We start from the raw sequence: 16,463 nt of genomic DNA on the forward strand, positions 1-16,463 counted from the left end.
GCTGCTCATTGGGGGACTTTTTTGGCTCCGCCCACGTGACCCAGCCAATCGGCCTCAAGAGCAGGAGGATTGTGGGAGGTGGAGAGAAGCTTGTGTGGGAGAGAGAGGCTTGTGGAAAGCCGGTGGTGGCAGTTGAGGCTCTGAGGATTTTTCCTGAGAGGCTGTTTTGTTTGGCGTGTGTGGTTCTAAAAATAAAGTTAGTTTCTTTTGACAAGTGGCTCCTGATTGTGCCCAGCCAGACTGCGGCACCCCCAGTCTTTCTTGACCTTTGAACTAGTCAAGGGTTTCACAGTGGAGTTCTGCTGTGGGGGAAAAATAAACTATGTGGCATTGAAGACCTGGTAGGAGACAAACTGTGCCCCAGGCTGCCAGGGCTCATCCTCTGACAGCCTATTGGTGGGGGCTCGTTCTGCTGTCCTTTGACTAGAGTGTTCCTCCAGTCATTTTGAAACCCTGGTCACCTGGTTTCCTGGGCAGTGACAGATAATAACCAGAAGAACCTGCTGCCCTTTCCTGCATGGGCGACAGAGGAGCAACATGCATGGTTTCTTCAACATTATGATGTGGAGTGTTAGCAGCTGTGATTCTTAGTGTAACTACCACTTCTCAGCACTGAGCTGTTGGACTTAGTGTTCCTCTTTTTTCCACATCGGAACTAGAAAGATGATTCTAGAACATTCCAGCACCTCTTCCGAACCTTACTTTCTCCATCTATAAACTGGGGGTGACGTCCCTTTCACAGGGCTGCTTTGAGGATGGAGAGGAGGAGGTGAAGTGAATGAGTCCCCCACTCTGCAGTGGGATGTGAGGGGACTCTGGCCTTGGGGTGGGCACAGGAGGCAGGAGTATGTGCAGTTGGAACCTGATTTCTTGTGGTTTCCTGATGAGGAGAGGAGCCCTTGGTTGTGGAAGGAAGGTAGGGAGGGGGAGGTAGAGCTTCTCCAGGTTGGAGTCTTACTGATTATTTATAGAATCAGCTTAACCTCATGAAAGCAATTAAGAATTCTGGTGGACTTCTGAAGACTCCTTTGCTTCTGTCACTACAGGTGCTTAACACTGTCCAGTTGTGATACTGAGGGGCATAAAGGAAGGTGGGCCAAGCCTTAGAGGGTTTCTTCCTGGCAGGGAGCAGGGCTGATCCTCACAGATTTTCAGGGCTCTGAGGGCAGCAGGACTCTGGAAGTCCAGGCTTCCATGACTGCTGTGCCCATTTTCAGCAACAAAGCAGGTCCCCTGGGCAGTAGGTCCCTGGAGGTTCAGATATATGAACTGCCCTGTGAGCACCCTTCTGTGACTTTCTGTATCCTCTGTGGCTGGACAATTTTAAAAGGACTGAAATTTGACATTCTCTATTCAGAGCCACTGTGCTACCTGCAGATAGATGCTCCTGGGAGAAGTAACGGGACAGTCACTGCTGATCTGACTGACAGTGTTTTATGGAAGCAGATTTGGACATCAGGCAAGACTGGAGATTTTGTGGGGAGAACACTGAGCTAAAGGAGAGTGGGGAGGATGTGGAGGGGGTGGCCAGAGGCAAGCTTGGCTTCCTTCACTGTTCACCTGGGCCTAACCCTGTGTTCTCTTGAGTGGCCAGTTCTTTATGTGAGGAAACACTCAACACTTTGAAAATGAGCAGTGGGCTGCTGCCATTGCAGTAAGGATCTCGGGAAGTTAAAAAAGAACAACTAGCCACAGGGCACATTTATGGTGCAGAATAGTTTAATGATGTCACCATGCAGAGTGGCAATTTAAGATTCTTAAGTTGCCTCCCAAGAATTTTCATAGGTCTATTTGCCAACTTTTAGAAAGTTGTATAAAGTCGCATGGGGGGTTGCTATTTGCCTGTACATGGTAGGGTATAATCACTGATACCTTGCTATGTATTAGAATTCATAATATTTGGAAGAGAGAGTAATATCAATATATCTTATTGAGGTTTTTTTGGGAAAATATGACATGATAATTTTGAAATGTTTTTTACTATAGATGAAGACAATATGCAAAATAGTATTTGTGAATCAAAAGCTAATGTGATGGATCAAAATTCTTACAGTGGTTATCATGATTAGAAAATATGGAAAGGTAGCAGAATACAACAGTTACTAATATGGCATTATGTAAAAATGTGGATGTGTAACCGATGTGATTCTGCAATCTGTATTTGGGGTAAAAATGGGAGTTCATAACCCACTTGAATCTAATGTATGAAATATGATATGTCAAGAGCTTTGTAATGTTTTGAACAACCAAAAAAAATTAAAAAATTAAAAAAATATGGCTATTTTATTACTTTCAACTTTCTGCATTTTTTCCCCCAAAAGGAGATCAGTAGAGTGGAGGAAGGGGACAAGGGGGAGGCAAGAGGGGAGGGAGAGAGGGAGAAAATGCTGGGGATGATGTTGGTCAAATCATGTTGTTATATTGTGTGCATGTGCAAATGTGTGACAATGAATCCCACTGTTATGTAAAACTATAATGCACCAATAAAAATATAGAAAAATTAATTTTCTGCATTTTTTAATTTCAAAGAAAGTGTTAATCCTGTATAATGATGGGATTGCAAATTTAAAATGTGTTTCTTATTTTCTTTATTTCTTCTGCAATAGGGCTACATGATGGAAAACCGAATCTCAGACTTGAAGTGTGATGCAGGTGTGTTTGTAACTTTCGAAGGTGACAATGTTGTCATGCTTCAGGTAAGGTTCAGGAAATGTTTATTCATTTTAAACAGCATAATTTTGAAGATCAAGAGTTATCCAGCAATCTGTAGTGCTTCACATGTTTTATCTTCATCTGATGTCTTTATTTATTGGCAGGTGTTTTCCTGTTAGGTACTTGATGTTTGCAGTAGCTGAACAGTGGATTAGATCATTGCTCTCAGCTTATCTTCAATATTGAATTATATTTTTTGGTTTCAGAGAACTACTCATATGTATTAAGTCAGATTTTTTTTACTAAGAAGGCTCTTCCAAAAGAATATGGAAGCCCTCACAGAAGAACAGGAAAAGGACATAAGATATCAAATTGCAAAAGGAGGGGACTGGACAACCTCACTAGTGATGAAAGAAATGTATCTTAGGAAAAATTGCAACACTGTTTTCTTTTCTCTATCATATTGACTCATCCTCAAAAGCATATTGAAGCCCCATTGTTGGTGAGGGCACAGGGGGTCTCCTTGCATGTTGCTATTGGGCTGGGTATAATTTTACTCCTGGGACTCCACCCTAAAGTAATAATCCTAAATACAGCAAGACTTTAGGTACATTCTCACCAGTACATTATTTATGACAGCAATAATGCTAGAATCCAAATTTTCAACAATAGCAAAGTGATTTTATAAATCATGTTCTGACCACTCAGTGGGGAGTTCTATAGCCTTTAAAATTGGACTGTTTGTAATAGAAATTAAAAACTTATGGTACATAAAATGATATAAAATAGTACATGGAATGTGATCAAAACTTTGTGTTTTTAAACAAGAAGAATGGGGACTTCTGGTCCACCAAGATGGACTAGCCCCATTCCTCACATCTTCCCTCTCAACCATAAGAAGACCTGCACGTAAAACAGCAAACCAGCAGGGAGACTGAAAGGGGAAAGGGAGACAGCAGGTTCCAGGATACTTCAGAATCTGAGGAATGGAGAGATAATAATTGATTTGGATTTCCTTGTTGCCTCCCATATATCCCAGTCAGGGTACATATCTCCTGGATTTTTAACAAATGCCAACAAAATATACTCCAAGAGAAAGCCTGCTCCCCCTAGCTGAAGGACCAGGAAGATGGAGGCCTACCAGAAAATCATGTTGGCAATATCCACTGGGCATCAGTTAGATAGAAGAAAAAACCTAACTACTTTCCCAATCCTACCCTTCCAACAATTTCAGCAGGTTCAGCTGGGAGCTGATCTTCTGTCTCATCCCTGACCCAACAAAGTCAGCAGAACCAGGTAGTAGCAATCCTGTTTCTCCACCCAGTGGTGTTGGTGGGTCTGAGTAGGGAGCTAATCTTCCCTCTTGCTCCTGGTGGCAGCAGGAAATGCTCAGCCTCTCTGATCATGGAGTGTCAGCAGGACTTTCTGGTGAACCAAGTTTCTACATCCACCATTCAGGTGATATAAGGTGGAACTAGTCACCATTATGCTTCAACTGCCCACCCTGGTGTCAGGCAGAGTCCAGTGGGGAGCAGAGTCCCAACCTCCACCTGACATCTTAGACTGAACCAGGAATAAGTAGGGGGTAGTTGACAGTTTATATTCTCCCCCTCCCTGGTAGTAGTTGGCCCACCAAGGAGCTGACACCCCATATAATGCAGCAATAAGAATCCAAACAAGGTAGTGTGATCAGAGTTGGTGGACATTGTCATCTCTTCCCTCTCATCCTTCCCAGGCTCCAAAGGGGTCACATGAGAAGCTGAACCACAATCTCACTTGACATCAATAGAATGAAGTGATTTGCTTTCCCCTCCGGGCTTCAGCAGAAGCCTCTCTCCTCACCCAGCCTTAACAGGGCATAATGGGGGGTGGGAGATGGCAGTAACTGGCATTCTGACTCCTCCCTCCCACTCATCTGTATCATCAGGGCCAAGTGTGGGCTGAATTGTCGGCCACATGCAGACAGGGCGAGTTTTTGCTCTGCTTTTGCCAGGGCGCTGTTGGAGAGACCCAGTAGAAAGATGGACATTCTACTAACCCAAGATTGAATAGAATCTCATAATGCAATATGCAAAGAGCCTGATGCAATTTTAAAAACTCACCTGTCATTACAAATAATCAGGAAATTTACAACTTAAATGAGAAAACCAACAGATACTGACATGGAGAAAAAATCAGATCTTGAATTATATGACAAGAATTTTAAAGTTCCCATGATAGAAGTGCTCAGGTGATAATAATATATGCATCTGAAACAAATAGAAACAACAGAAAAATATCAACAGAAAAACAGGAGAGTTGAAAAGGGGGCCTAATACAAATTATAGAATTGAAAAATAAAATAACTGAAATACTAAGTTTGCAGAATGACCCCAGAAATAGAGTGGAGAAAACAGAATGGAATCCATTAACTTGAGGGAAGATCAATAGAATTTACCCAATCCAAATAACAGAGAATTTAGAAATGAACAGGATCTTAGGGACCTGTATAACAATAGCAAAAGAACTAGCATTTGGTAGTTCCATTCTCAGTTTTCTGAGGTATCTCCATACTGCTTTCCAAAGCAATTGTACCAATTTGCAGTCCCACCAGCAATGTTTAAGTGTACCTTTTTCCCCCATATCCTCACCAACATTTATTATTATTTGTATTCTTTATGATCATCATTCTGACTGGAGTGAGATAAAATCTCAGTATAGTTTCAATTTGCATTTCCCTGATTGGTAAAGATGTTAAACTTTTTTTTTTTTCATATATTTGTTGGCCATTTGAATTTCTTCTTTTCAGAAATGTCTGTTTAAATATTTTAACCAATTAGTGATTGGATTTTCTGTGTTTTTTGTTTATTTGTTGTTAAAGTTTTTGAGTTCTTTATATATTCTGAATATCAATCCTCTGTCAGAAGAGTAGCTGACAAAACTTTCTCCTATTCTCTAGGCTCTTTTCCACACTCTTAGTTGTTTTCTTTGTGTTGCAGAAGCCTTTTGATTTTATGCCATTCCACCAGCTCTCCCATTCCTTGGTATTTATCCAAAAGAACTAAAATAAGCACACTATAAAGATACATGCATATAGGGTTTATAGTAATGCAATAGTCAAGTTATGGAACCAGCCTCAATGCCTGTCCACAGACAAGTGGACAAAGAAAATATAGTGTATATGTACAATGAAGTCTTATTCAACCATAACAAGGAATGAAATTCGTCATTTTCTGGTAAATAGATGGAACTAGAAAACATCAAACTAAGTGAAATAAGCTAGCTTCAGAAAGTCAAAAGTCAAATATTTTGTTTCATATGTGGAAACTGGAGAGAAAGAGAGAGGAAGAGAGAGAGAGAGAATTTTAAAACGGGAATCTCATGAAAATAGAAGAGAAATCAATGAAGTAAAGGAAGAGGATCAAGAAGGAGGGAGGAGGGGCTGGATTAGCTCAGTGGTAGAGCGTGAGGCTCTGGGTTTGATCCTTAGCGCCACATAAAGATAAACAAATAAAAATAAAGTTATTTTTTTTTAAAAAAAGAAGGAGGATGGAGGAGTATTGGGGAATGAAACTTCCAAATGATGCTATATCTGTGTATGAGCATACTATAATGGATTCATATATAAATATACACTACCTAAAATAATAGAAGAGAAATCAGTAGAGTATAGGAAGCAGATCTGGAGGAGGAAAGAGGGATGGGAAAGGGAAGTCACTGGGTAAGGAGATTGATTGAGTTATGTGCATGTATGAATCACACTGTTATGGATAAGAATAATGCACCAATAAAAAAGAGAACTAGTGTTTGTAGCATCAATCTCAGAGAGGAAAGAAGGACTAAGGATGAACAAGAACTCAAGGAAATAAAGCCCTAAAATATCCCAAATTTGTTGAAATATATACAACTGCAGAACCAAGCAATAAATGGACTCCAAAAAGATCAAACCTAAGAAATTCACCCCAAGACATGTCATAATTAAACTCATTTAATTATGTTTCTATCCAAAATTAGATTAAAAATAAATGATGCATTATAGGGGACACCAATTCAAGTGGCAGCAGATTTCTCATATAAAACCATGGAGGCCAGAAAAAAAAAAAAAAAAAAAAAAAAAGAACCATCAGTGAAAAATTCTGTATGGTGAATATATATTTCAAGATTGAAGAAGAGATAAAGACATTGTCAGATTAAGGATTGCAAAGAGAATTTGTTGCTGGCAAATCTGTCCTTAAAAATGTAGCTAATGGAGCAAAGCATGTAGCTCTGTGGTAGAATGATTACTTAGCACAAGAGAGGCCCTGAGTTCCAGCACCACACACACACACACACACACACACACACACACATATACACACAAAGTAGTCAAAGAAAGTTCTCTAGAGAAAAAAGGAAATGATAATGGAAGAAGGCTTAGAACTTCCAAAAGAATAGAAGAGCAGTGAAATGGATAGGGGTAAATATAATATACTGTCCCTTCTTGTGATTAGGTTTATAAATTATATTTGATGTTTGAGATAATAATAATAACACCTTTTGATATATTGTTCAATGTATATAGAGAAAATACTTCTTAAAATCATATTTTAAAAGTGAGAGTGTAAAGAACACTAAGTGGAAATAAAATTTCTGAGGGGAAAAGAGAATTTGTAACCAATGATTGGAGACTTCAACATATCACTCTCAGCAGCTGACAGAACTACCAGATAGAAAATCAGAAAAGAGGTGGACAAACTGAACACATTTGAGCAACAGGACTTAATTAAGATGGACAGAACAATTCACCTAACAAGAGCAGAATGGGTGTTTTTCAAGCACTCAAGGAGCATTCACCAAGATAAACTATATCCTGCGCTATGAAATAAACCTTAAAATTAAAAAAATGATATGGAATATATTTTCTGACTATATGAAACTAAAATTATAACCAAAAGATAAAAGAAATGTTTCCAAACAATAGAAATGAAGCAACACATTTTTTAAAATCCTGAGGTCAAAAAGAAAGTCTCAAAAGAACTTTAATAATACATATAAGTGAGTAAAAATTATGACACAACATATCAAAATATGTGGGATACAGATAAAGCTGTGTTGAGAGGGAAGTTCATAGCACCAAAGGCTTACTTTAGAAAATAGGAAAAGTCTGAGGCCAGTCATCTGAGTTTCTACTTCAAGAAAATAGTGAATAAAGAACAAAATAAGTACAAACTAAGAACATGAAAGGTTATAATAAAGATATGAGTGCAGATTCATGAAATTGGAAGCAGGGGACTAGTAGAGAAAATATATGAAACAAAACAGGTTCTTTCAGAGGAAAAAAAATCAATAGAGTTGATAACACTCTAAAAAGAATGGTAAAGATAAAAAGTTTCAAATCACCAATATCAGAAGTGTAATTGTATATATTATTAGAGTTCATATAGTCATTAAAAGAATAATGAGAGAATATTATACAGTATCATTTGTAAATTTGATAACTTAGAAGAAATGGACTGAGATTCCTCAAAAGCCACCAACCACTCAAACTTAACAATGTTGAAATCAGCAACCTGAACGGGTCTGTAATATTAAAGTAATTCAATTTTAATAATAACAGAAAAGCTCCTGAAGAAATCCTCAGACCTAGGTTTAGTTGGAGAATTCTAGCAAACATTTAAGGTATTTTAAACAATCTCCTCCAGAAAATAGGAATGAACACTTCTGAGCTCATTTTAGGGGCTGGGATTGCCCTGATACTAAAACTAAACAAATTCAGTACAAAAACGGCAAAACTATATACCAATATCTCTCATGAACTTATATACAGAAATCCTCAACAACACTTTAGCAAGTTGAATCTGTCAGTGTATAAAATGAAATATGTACACTATAACCTGGGAAAATTTATTTCTGGTATGCAAGGTTGCCTCAATAAATGCAATTTATTCTATCAATAGATTAAAAAACAAAAATTTATATAATAGCTCTATACAGAAAAAATTTGACAAAACCCAACAGTCTTTCAAGATTAAAAACTCTTAGTAAACTAGGAAGCAAGGGAATTTCCTCAACCTAATAAAATTATGTATAAAACTTATAACTAATATCATGGTTAGTAGTAGAACACTGAATAATTTACTCCCAAAGTCAGGAAAAAGGCTCAAAAGTTGACTATTACCATTGTCATTCAACATATTGCTGGGAGTCTTAGTTGCAATAAGGCGGGAAAAATAAAATACGAGATTAGAAAGGAAGAAAAATTTTTAAAAATCCCTATTTGCCAATTACACAGTTGTCTACATGGAAAATCCCAAAGAATGTTCAAAAAGACTACCAGAACTTACTGAGTTCAGCAAGATTCAGAATAAAGATTGATATACAAAAATCAATTGCTTTTCTATATACTAAACATGAACATGTGGACAATGAAATTTAAAATACAATACCATTTACAATTGTTCCAAAGAAAATGAAGTGCCTAAGTATAAATATAACACAACAAGTACAAGATTTATATGCTGAAAATCACAACACCTGCTAAAATATGTCAAAGAAGACCTAAATAGATGGAGAGACATACTATGTTCATAGATTAGAAAACTCTGCATGGGAAAGATGTAGTACTCTTCATATCTATAGATTTAATGTGTCAAAATTACAAAATAAGATTATTGTGGACAAGTTTATTCCAAAATTTACATGGAAAAGCACAAGACCTAAAATAGCTAAAATAAAATTCTGAAAAATAAGAATCAAGTAAGATGAATTACTCTATCAAACATTGTGACTCATTGATAACTATAGCAATCCATATGGTATATGGTGAAGAGATAAACACACAGATAAATGGAAGAGAAATTTCGGGGCCCCCAGAAATGGGCCCATAAAAATGGGACTTATTGATTTTATAAAATGAGAAGCAATTCAATAGAAGAAAGACAGTATTTTCAACAAGTAATACTGAATTAATTGGATACCCTGGGACAATAAAATGAACCTCAATCTAAGTCTCACACATTATTAAAAATTAACTCAAAATGGAATTATTGACTTAAATGTAACTTGTGAAATTATAGAACTTTTTAAAAAAAATGTAGAAAAGAATTCTTGAGACCAAGAGCTAAAGAAAAAGCTATTTTAAACCTGACATTGGAAATATAGTTCATAACTAGAAAAATTGATAAACTGAACTTCATCAAATCTAAAACTTTTGTCCTGTGAAAGAGTCTACGATCTTTCTACTGTTGAATTTTGAGAGTTCTTTATATATGCTAGACCCAAGTCCTCTGTTGGACATATCATTGGCAAATATGTTCTCCCTGCCTTGCTTTTCTTTGATTAATTTCTTGAGAGTCGAAAGCATGGAATACAATTGATTGATGAATTCAGGGGGATGTAGCTGGAGGTGAAGTTATTTCTCTTGGCCAATTCTGAAGAGATGCTGGACCCAGGAACTGCCTGACAGCAGGTCTGCAGTATGCTACATCCAAGTACCTGACTACAGGAAGTACATCTGCCACAGCTCCCGACACCTGCTGTGGGTAGAACACTCAAGCCCAGGGAGGGCTTGGACACCTTGAGACCAAGATCCTAGATGCGTTCACTTAGAGATGGGGGGTGAATCAGCCTGTTGCTTGTCATCAGTGGACACACACTGTGTGCCCTGCTGTGCTCCCAAAGTTTTCAAGCCACCTGGCATCCAGAATCAATGCAAGTACCATGGCAGGGCTGTACCATGCCACAGCCTGCACCATTCAGCTGCCCTTATTCTTATGTGTTGGGATCCACCCACCCTAGAGAGGCTGCCCCCTCTGTACTGGATTCTGCTTTGGTTCTCCTAGCTGAAGTCAAGAGGGGAACATCAGGAGACTAGAGGCAGAAAATAGCAAGTGAGTTTCACAGTATTCTGGTATTACCTACAGGGCTTGCACTTCTTACCCTGAAGTGAAACTCTTGCAATCCTAGAGCTCCTAACGATGTTGGGGCTGCTGGTCCAAGACGGGGAAGATGTGTTTTCCATTTCCTGCAGGCTTTCTTTTAAGCCAAATGGAAGGTTTTCTGACCCTTTCATTATTTCCCAGGGCAGAGGCTGTAAGCCTTTGGTGAAATTTAATTACATCCTCCACCAAATCCAATTATGACCTACACCCATGAAATCCCATTATAAATTTATTTTGCTTCATTAGAGATACATCAAGACAGGTCCCCTCCTAATCCTTTCTGGCAGATCTCCTAAAGAATGTTACTCAGAGGCTTTGCATATATTGTTCATCACCCTGCAGTGCACATACACAAAAATGCAAATGACCTACTGTTAACTTACTTAATGACCAAGCAGGGGCACCTTCTTGCTGCCTGGTCAGAATGCTTGTGTTGTAGACTTGTGTCTCAGAGCTGCTGATATCAAGTATGTGTGCTTGCTGGCTGGAAGCTTGGCAGAGGTGCTACTAAGCCTGATGTCCTGAAAGCAAAGAGTATTTCTCCAAGCAAGTGAGCACTGGGTCATTCTAGTGCCAGATATAACAGGCAGCCATGAGAACAAAACCTCTTGTACTTTTTCCATGTTTAAAACTCCAGATCTTAGACTCAGCCAAGATGTAGTGTTAGGACAGGCCTTGATGCAGGGGCTGAGGAGGCCAGCCCTCCTTGCTGGCCTGAGCTGTGCTGTGCAGCAGACCCACAGAAGCTATCAAGTAGTAGTGGGGTGTTAGCCATTGATCTTTTGTAGTTTCATTTAAACTTAAATTGAAGGGGAGGGGGAAGAAAAACGATTGAGTTGTTATCAGTTTTTCTATAAGAAAGCAGATTATATAGGGATCTTAAAACCCTGAGGGTATTTTCCTAAAGATATTCAGAGAATGAACAATCAATCATTATCAGACACATTTTTTCCTTATTTGCAATGTTTACAATGAAAAAATTCGAACAAATTTCAAGACAAAAGTTAGGAGACTAGTATAATTAAAAATAACAGTGCAACAAAAAGTTAGGAGGCTAGTACCATCAAAATCTGGGCCCACCTGTTTTCATCACAGGTCAACAGTGTTGTCATATTAAAATTTCTACTTTCTTACCACCTATGCACGAGTGTGAGTGTGAGTGTGTGTGTGTGTGTGTGTATGTGCATGTGCATGCATACACAAAGCCATTTAGAAGTGTATTGTAGACATCAAGACACTTCATCCCTAACAATTTTAACATTTGTGTTCTAAAATTAAGGGCCTTTTCTTATAAAACCATCATCACACTTAAAAAATGAACAGTAATTCCATATGATCTAATAAATTCATCAGTCATGATGAATCAAAAACAGCATGAAAAAGAAAGTGCCAAATGGACAAAGAGAACAACTGGAACTAGAGGAAGAAAAGCAACTGCACGAATTACTACCTGTAAGAGACCTATGATGCTATTGAACAAGAACAGCCTGCTATGAAAAAGGGCATTCAGAGAATCCTAAAATGCCTTGCAAATTAGAAGCACACAATTGCAAAACAGACAGACAAAACCAAAATCTAATCTGAGGGTTAAAGGACCAATTTGAGAAAAGTTCCCGATTTGAAGACCAGGAAGAACAAGGGAAAAGGAATGAAAGGGCAAGAGATATGAATGATGGGTCCAGGGGATCTGTGACATTCATGAGAAAGGGAGCTGAGAATATAGCCAGGCAGGCAAAACCAGAGATCTAAATAAAGAGTTTCCCAGATCTGAAGACAGGCACAAGCCTCAGGCATGGTGGAACCCACTGGAAAAGATCAGAGCCTTCAAAGAGCCTGGTAAGGACAAAGAAGGGCCCCAAGGCTCAGGCCAAGACATGTTAGATCACTTACTTAAAAGGGAGAGTCAGATTGACCTCAGGCCTCCCAGCAGCAGTACCAAGGATGCATGGCCCTTCTCAGCTCAATGTACCCTGGGGATTTTGTTCAAGTTCAGATTTTGGGGTAGGGAACTGTGCGTTGCCAGCAAGCACCTCAGTGATGCCCCATGACTGCTGGCCTGTGGACCACACTTTGGAGGCAAGGGTCTGGAGTAACATTTAGAGTCCAGAGGGAAGTTATAGCAAAAGCAAAATTTCATAGCTAGTTGAATTACCAAAGAAATAAGAGGCAAAATAAAGACAGATTTTCAAATGCTCAAGAAGTTTACCTGCCATGAATTTGCTGAAAAAATATTACTTGTGAATGAATTTCAGAAAAGCAGAAAAGGAAACAAGAATTTACATATTTATTTGAAATTGTTGTATTTTCATTAACATATATAATTGTACATATTAATGGATTTCAATATGATATTTCAATATATGCATACAGTATGCACTGATCAAATTCAGCTTCCCTTTATCCACCCACCTTCCCAACCTCTAGTGATCACTTTTCTACATTCCTATCATCTTTTTTTTTTTTTTTTAGCTTCTATGTATGAGGCAGAATACATACCATTTACCTTTCTGTGTCTGGCTTATTTCATTGAATATAATGCTCTTCAGTCCCCTCCATTTTGTTACAAATGATAGTTTTCATCTTCTTTAATGATGAAAATTATTCCTGTATGTGTGTGTGTATGTGTGTGTATGTGTGTGTGTTTGTGTGCTTGCACACTCGGATGCACAATCCATTTATCCATTGGTGGGCACATAGATTGATTCAATATTTTAGTTATGAACAGTGCAGTAATAAGTATGGGTATACAGTTATGTTTTTGGTATGCTGATTTCATGTTTTTTGGATATATACCCAGAAGAGGGACATTGGATCATATGGTAGATACATTCTTAATCTTTTAAAGAACCTTCATACTGTTCTCTGTAGTGGGTAATCTAATTTACATCCTCACCAACAGTGTGTGAGCGTTCTTTTTTCTCCCTATCCATATATTTTTAAAATTTTTTGATAGCAGCCATTCTAGCTGGGTGAGATGGTATCTCATGGCAGTTTTGATTTGCATTCCTGGTGGCTCATGATATTGAGCATTTTTCATGTATTTGCTGGCCATTTTATTTCTTCTTTTGAGAAGTGTTTATTCAAATGTTTTGCCTATTTTTAATCATGGTTAATACTCCTTGTTCTGATGAATAGAAATTATTTTCTCTGGCTCTCTAGGTTGTTTCTACACTTTGTTGGCTGTTACTTTCGCTGCACAGAAGGTATCTAATTTGACGTAATCCCATTTCTCTATTTTTCCTTTTGATTCCTCTGCTTTTAGGTTACATTAAAAAAATATCATTGCCTATACCAATGTCTTGAAATCTTTCCCCTATGTTTTCATATAGTAGTTTTAGGACTTGCAGTTAGGTTTTTGTTCCATTTTGAGTTGATTTTTATACAGAGTGAGAGATGGGGGTCAAATTATCTCTGTAGATGATATGATTCTATACATAGAAAAAAAACTAAAGGCTCCACCAAAAGATTATTAGAAGTAATAAATGAATTCAGCAAAGCTGCCGTACATACAAAAATAAGTAGCATTTTATACACTAATAACGAGATTGCTGAGAAAGAAATCTTGAAAGCAATTTCATTCACAATATGAAAATTCCAAAACACTGATGAAAGAAAATGAAGAAGAAACACACAGAAAAGAAAAAACTTCCCATGTTCATGGATTAGCAAAATTAATATTGTTAAAATGTCCATGCTATGCAAAACAATTCACAGACTCAGTGAAATCTGCATCAAAATACTAATAAAGTTTTTCACAGAACTAGAAAAAAAAAAAAACAATGCTTCAATTCATATGGAAGCCCAACCCAAGCCATCGTGAACAAAAGCGCAAAGGTGAAGGCATCCTAGCACCTGAGGTCAGTACATCCACAGAGCACAGCAGCTAAAGCAGCATGGAGATGGGATAAAAATGACACACAGGCCCTGGAACAGCATAGAGATACCAAAATAACCCCCACGTCTTCAGCCAAATGATCCTCAGCAAAGGTGACCAAACCAGACCCTGGAGAAGGGACAGTGTCTTTGATAAATGGCGCTGGGAAAACTGGACGTCCATGTGCAGAAGGAATGAAGAATTTAAGAGACAATATACTTTCTGGAGCTGACCCAAGAAGAGTCTGCATAAAGAAACACCTGGATGGTGGGCACAGGGCAGCAGAAAACTGTTAGTCCAAATTAGACCCGGAAGGCTCAGAGGTCAGGAGCATGGCCTGAGGAGGAAGTGGTTTCCAATTCAGCACTTAGCATGATTAGGAAACAGGAAGATGGTGGTGGGGTGGTGGAAAAAGTGCATGTCTCTTCTTGAAATAAAAGAAAGAAAAGCCCACCAGGACTCCAGGAAAAACAGAAGCTCTCAAAAACAGCTACTTCACCATGTGACCCAGCTGTCCCCCTCCTTGGTCTATACCCAGAGGACTTAAAAACAGCATACTACGGTGACACAGCCACATCAATGTTTATAGCAGCACAACTCACAATAGCTAAACTGTGGAACCAACCTAGATGCCCTTCAATAAATAAAGAAACTGTGGTATGTATACTCAATGGAATATTACTTAGCAATAAAAGAGAATAAAATTATGACATTTGCAGGTAAATGGATGGAGTTAGAGAATATTATGCTAGGCAAAGTAAACCAGTCCCAAAAAACCAAAGGCCAAATGATTTCTCTGATAAATGGATGCTCATCCATAATGGGGTGGGGGGGGAGCATGAGATGAATGGAGGAACTTTGGATGGGGCAAAGGGGAGGTGGGAAGGGGGCATGGGGTAGGAAAGATGGTGGAATGAGACAGACATCATCGCCCTAGGTACATGTATGATTGCACAAATGGTGTGACCCTACTTTGGGTACAACCAGAAGTCAAAAATTGTGCTCCGTTTGTGTACAATGAATCGAATAGCACTGTCATGTATAACTGATTAGAACAAATAAATAAATTTTAAAAACCCAACTGCTCCAACCACAGAGCAAACTAAAACAGGGTGCAAGAACCTTGAACCTCTGCTTCTTCTAGGAGAACAACTACTGAAAACTGGAAGGGGTGCTGGAGGCAAGGGGTTGGCCGGGACACTTTTTACTTGTGACCCACCATTTAATTTGGTTTTGAATTTTTAAAATCAGTGGATTTGAAGCCATTAAAATATAGTGTCTTTCTTAATATGAAGTAGGGGACGGAGAAGGAATGAAGAGTAACAAAGAAGGGAAATCCTGTCCCAGAGGACAAAGTAATGCAACACACACATACACCACACACACCACACAACACAACCCACACACACCACATACCACACAAGACACACACACCAAACACACCACACAACACATACATACACACAAGATACACACACAACACACACACAACACACACACACACACACACACTTGTCTTCCAGTCTAAACACTCCACCGCTGGGGAGTGCCAAAGTCCTCCCCTGACAAGCAGGACACTGGCACCTGGAATAAGCCCCAGGACCAGTCTGGTCATGACAATAAATGAGGCAGGACCTTGAGCTGGAGGACTCAGGTTCCCTCTGCATCAGGAAGGGCCCTCACAGCAGTTCTGAGAGAACATTCTCCGCAGCCCTCTGGCTGCAGGTGAGCCTCAGTGATCAGCAGGTGGAGATGTTGAGATGCCAGAGGGAAGATGTGCAGGTGCCTGGGACACCAGAGGTGAATGAAGGTCAGGGCACCCAGACGCCTGGCCAGGGAGCCTGCTCAGCTCCTCAGGGCAGAGCTTCAGAGGGCCATGGGGCTGGGGGACAGCTCTGCACCCCGGAAGATCAGCAGCCTCCCTTGTCCCCAGGCCTTCTGGAGGCCCGAGGATCTGCCTAAGCCAGCAGAGCCAGGGAAGAGTTCAAGGGACCTTCCCTAGGACCTGGAAGTGACACCTGAAGTACCTATAGTGATAG

The 16,463-nt window shown here is 39.2% G+C and overlaps 1 protein-coding gene across 1 annotated transcript in view; it reads left to right on the top strand.

Annotated features, from left to right (window-relative positions):
- Acoxl (acyl-CoA oxidase like) overlaps nt 1-16,463 on the top strand; it is a 335,479-nt gene that overhangs the window by 200,468 nt on the left and 118,548 nt on the right. Inside the window, 1 exon segment of the mRNA XM_048810372.1 lies at nt 2,607-2,696. Coding sequence (XP_048666329.1) covers nt 2,607-2,696 — 90 coding nt within the window.

This window comes from Marmota marmota, unplaced genomic scaffold (genome assembly GCF_001458135.2).
Source record: "Marmota marmota marmota unplaced genomic scaffold, marMar, whole genome shotgun sequence".
Taxonomy (NCBI): domain Eukaryota; kingdom Metazoa; phylum Chordata; class Mammalia; order Rodentia; family Sciuridae; genus Marmota; species Marmota marmota.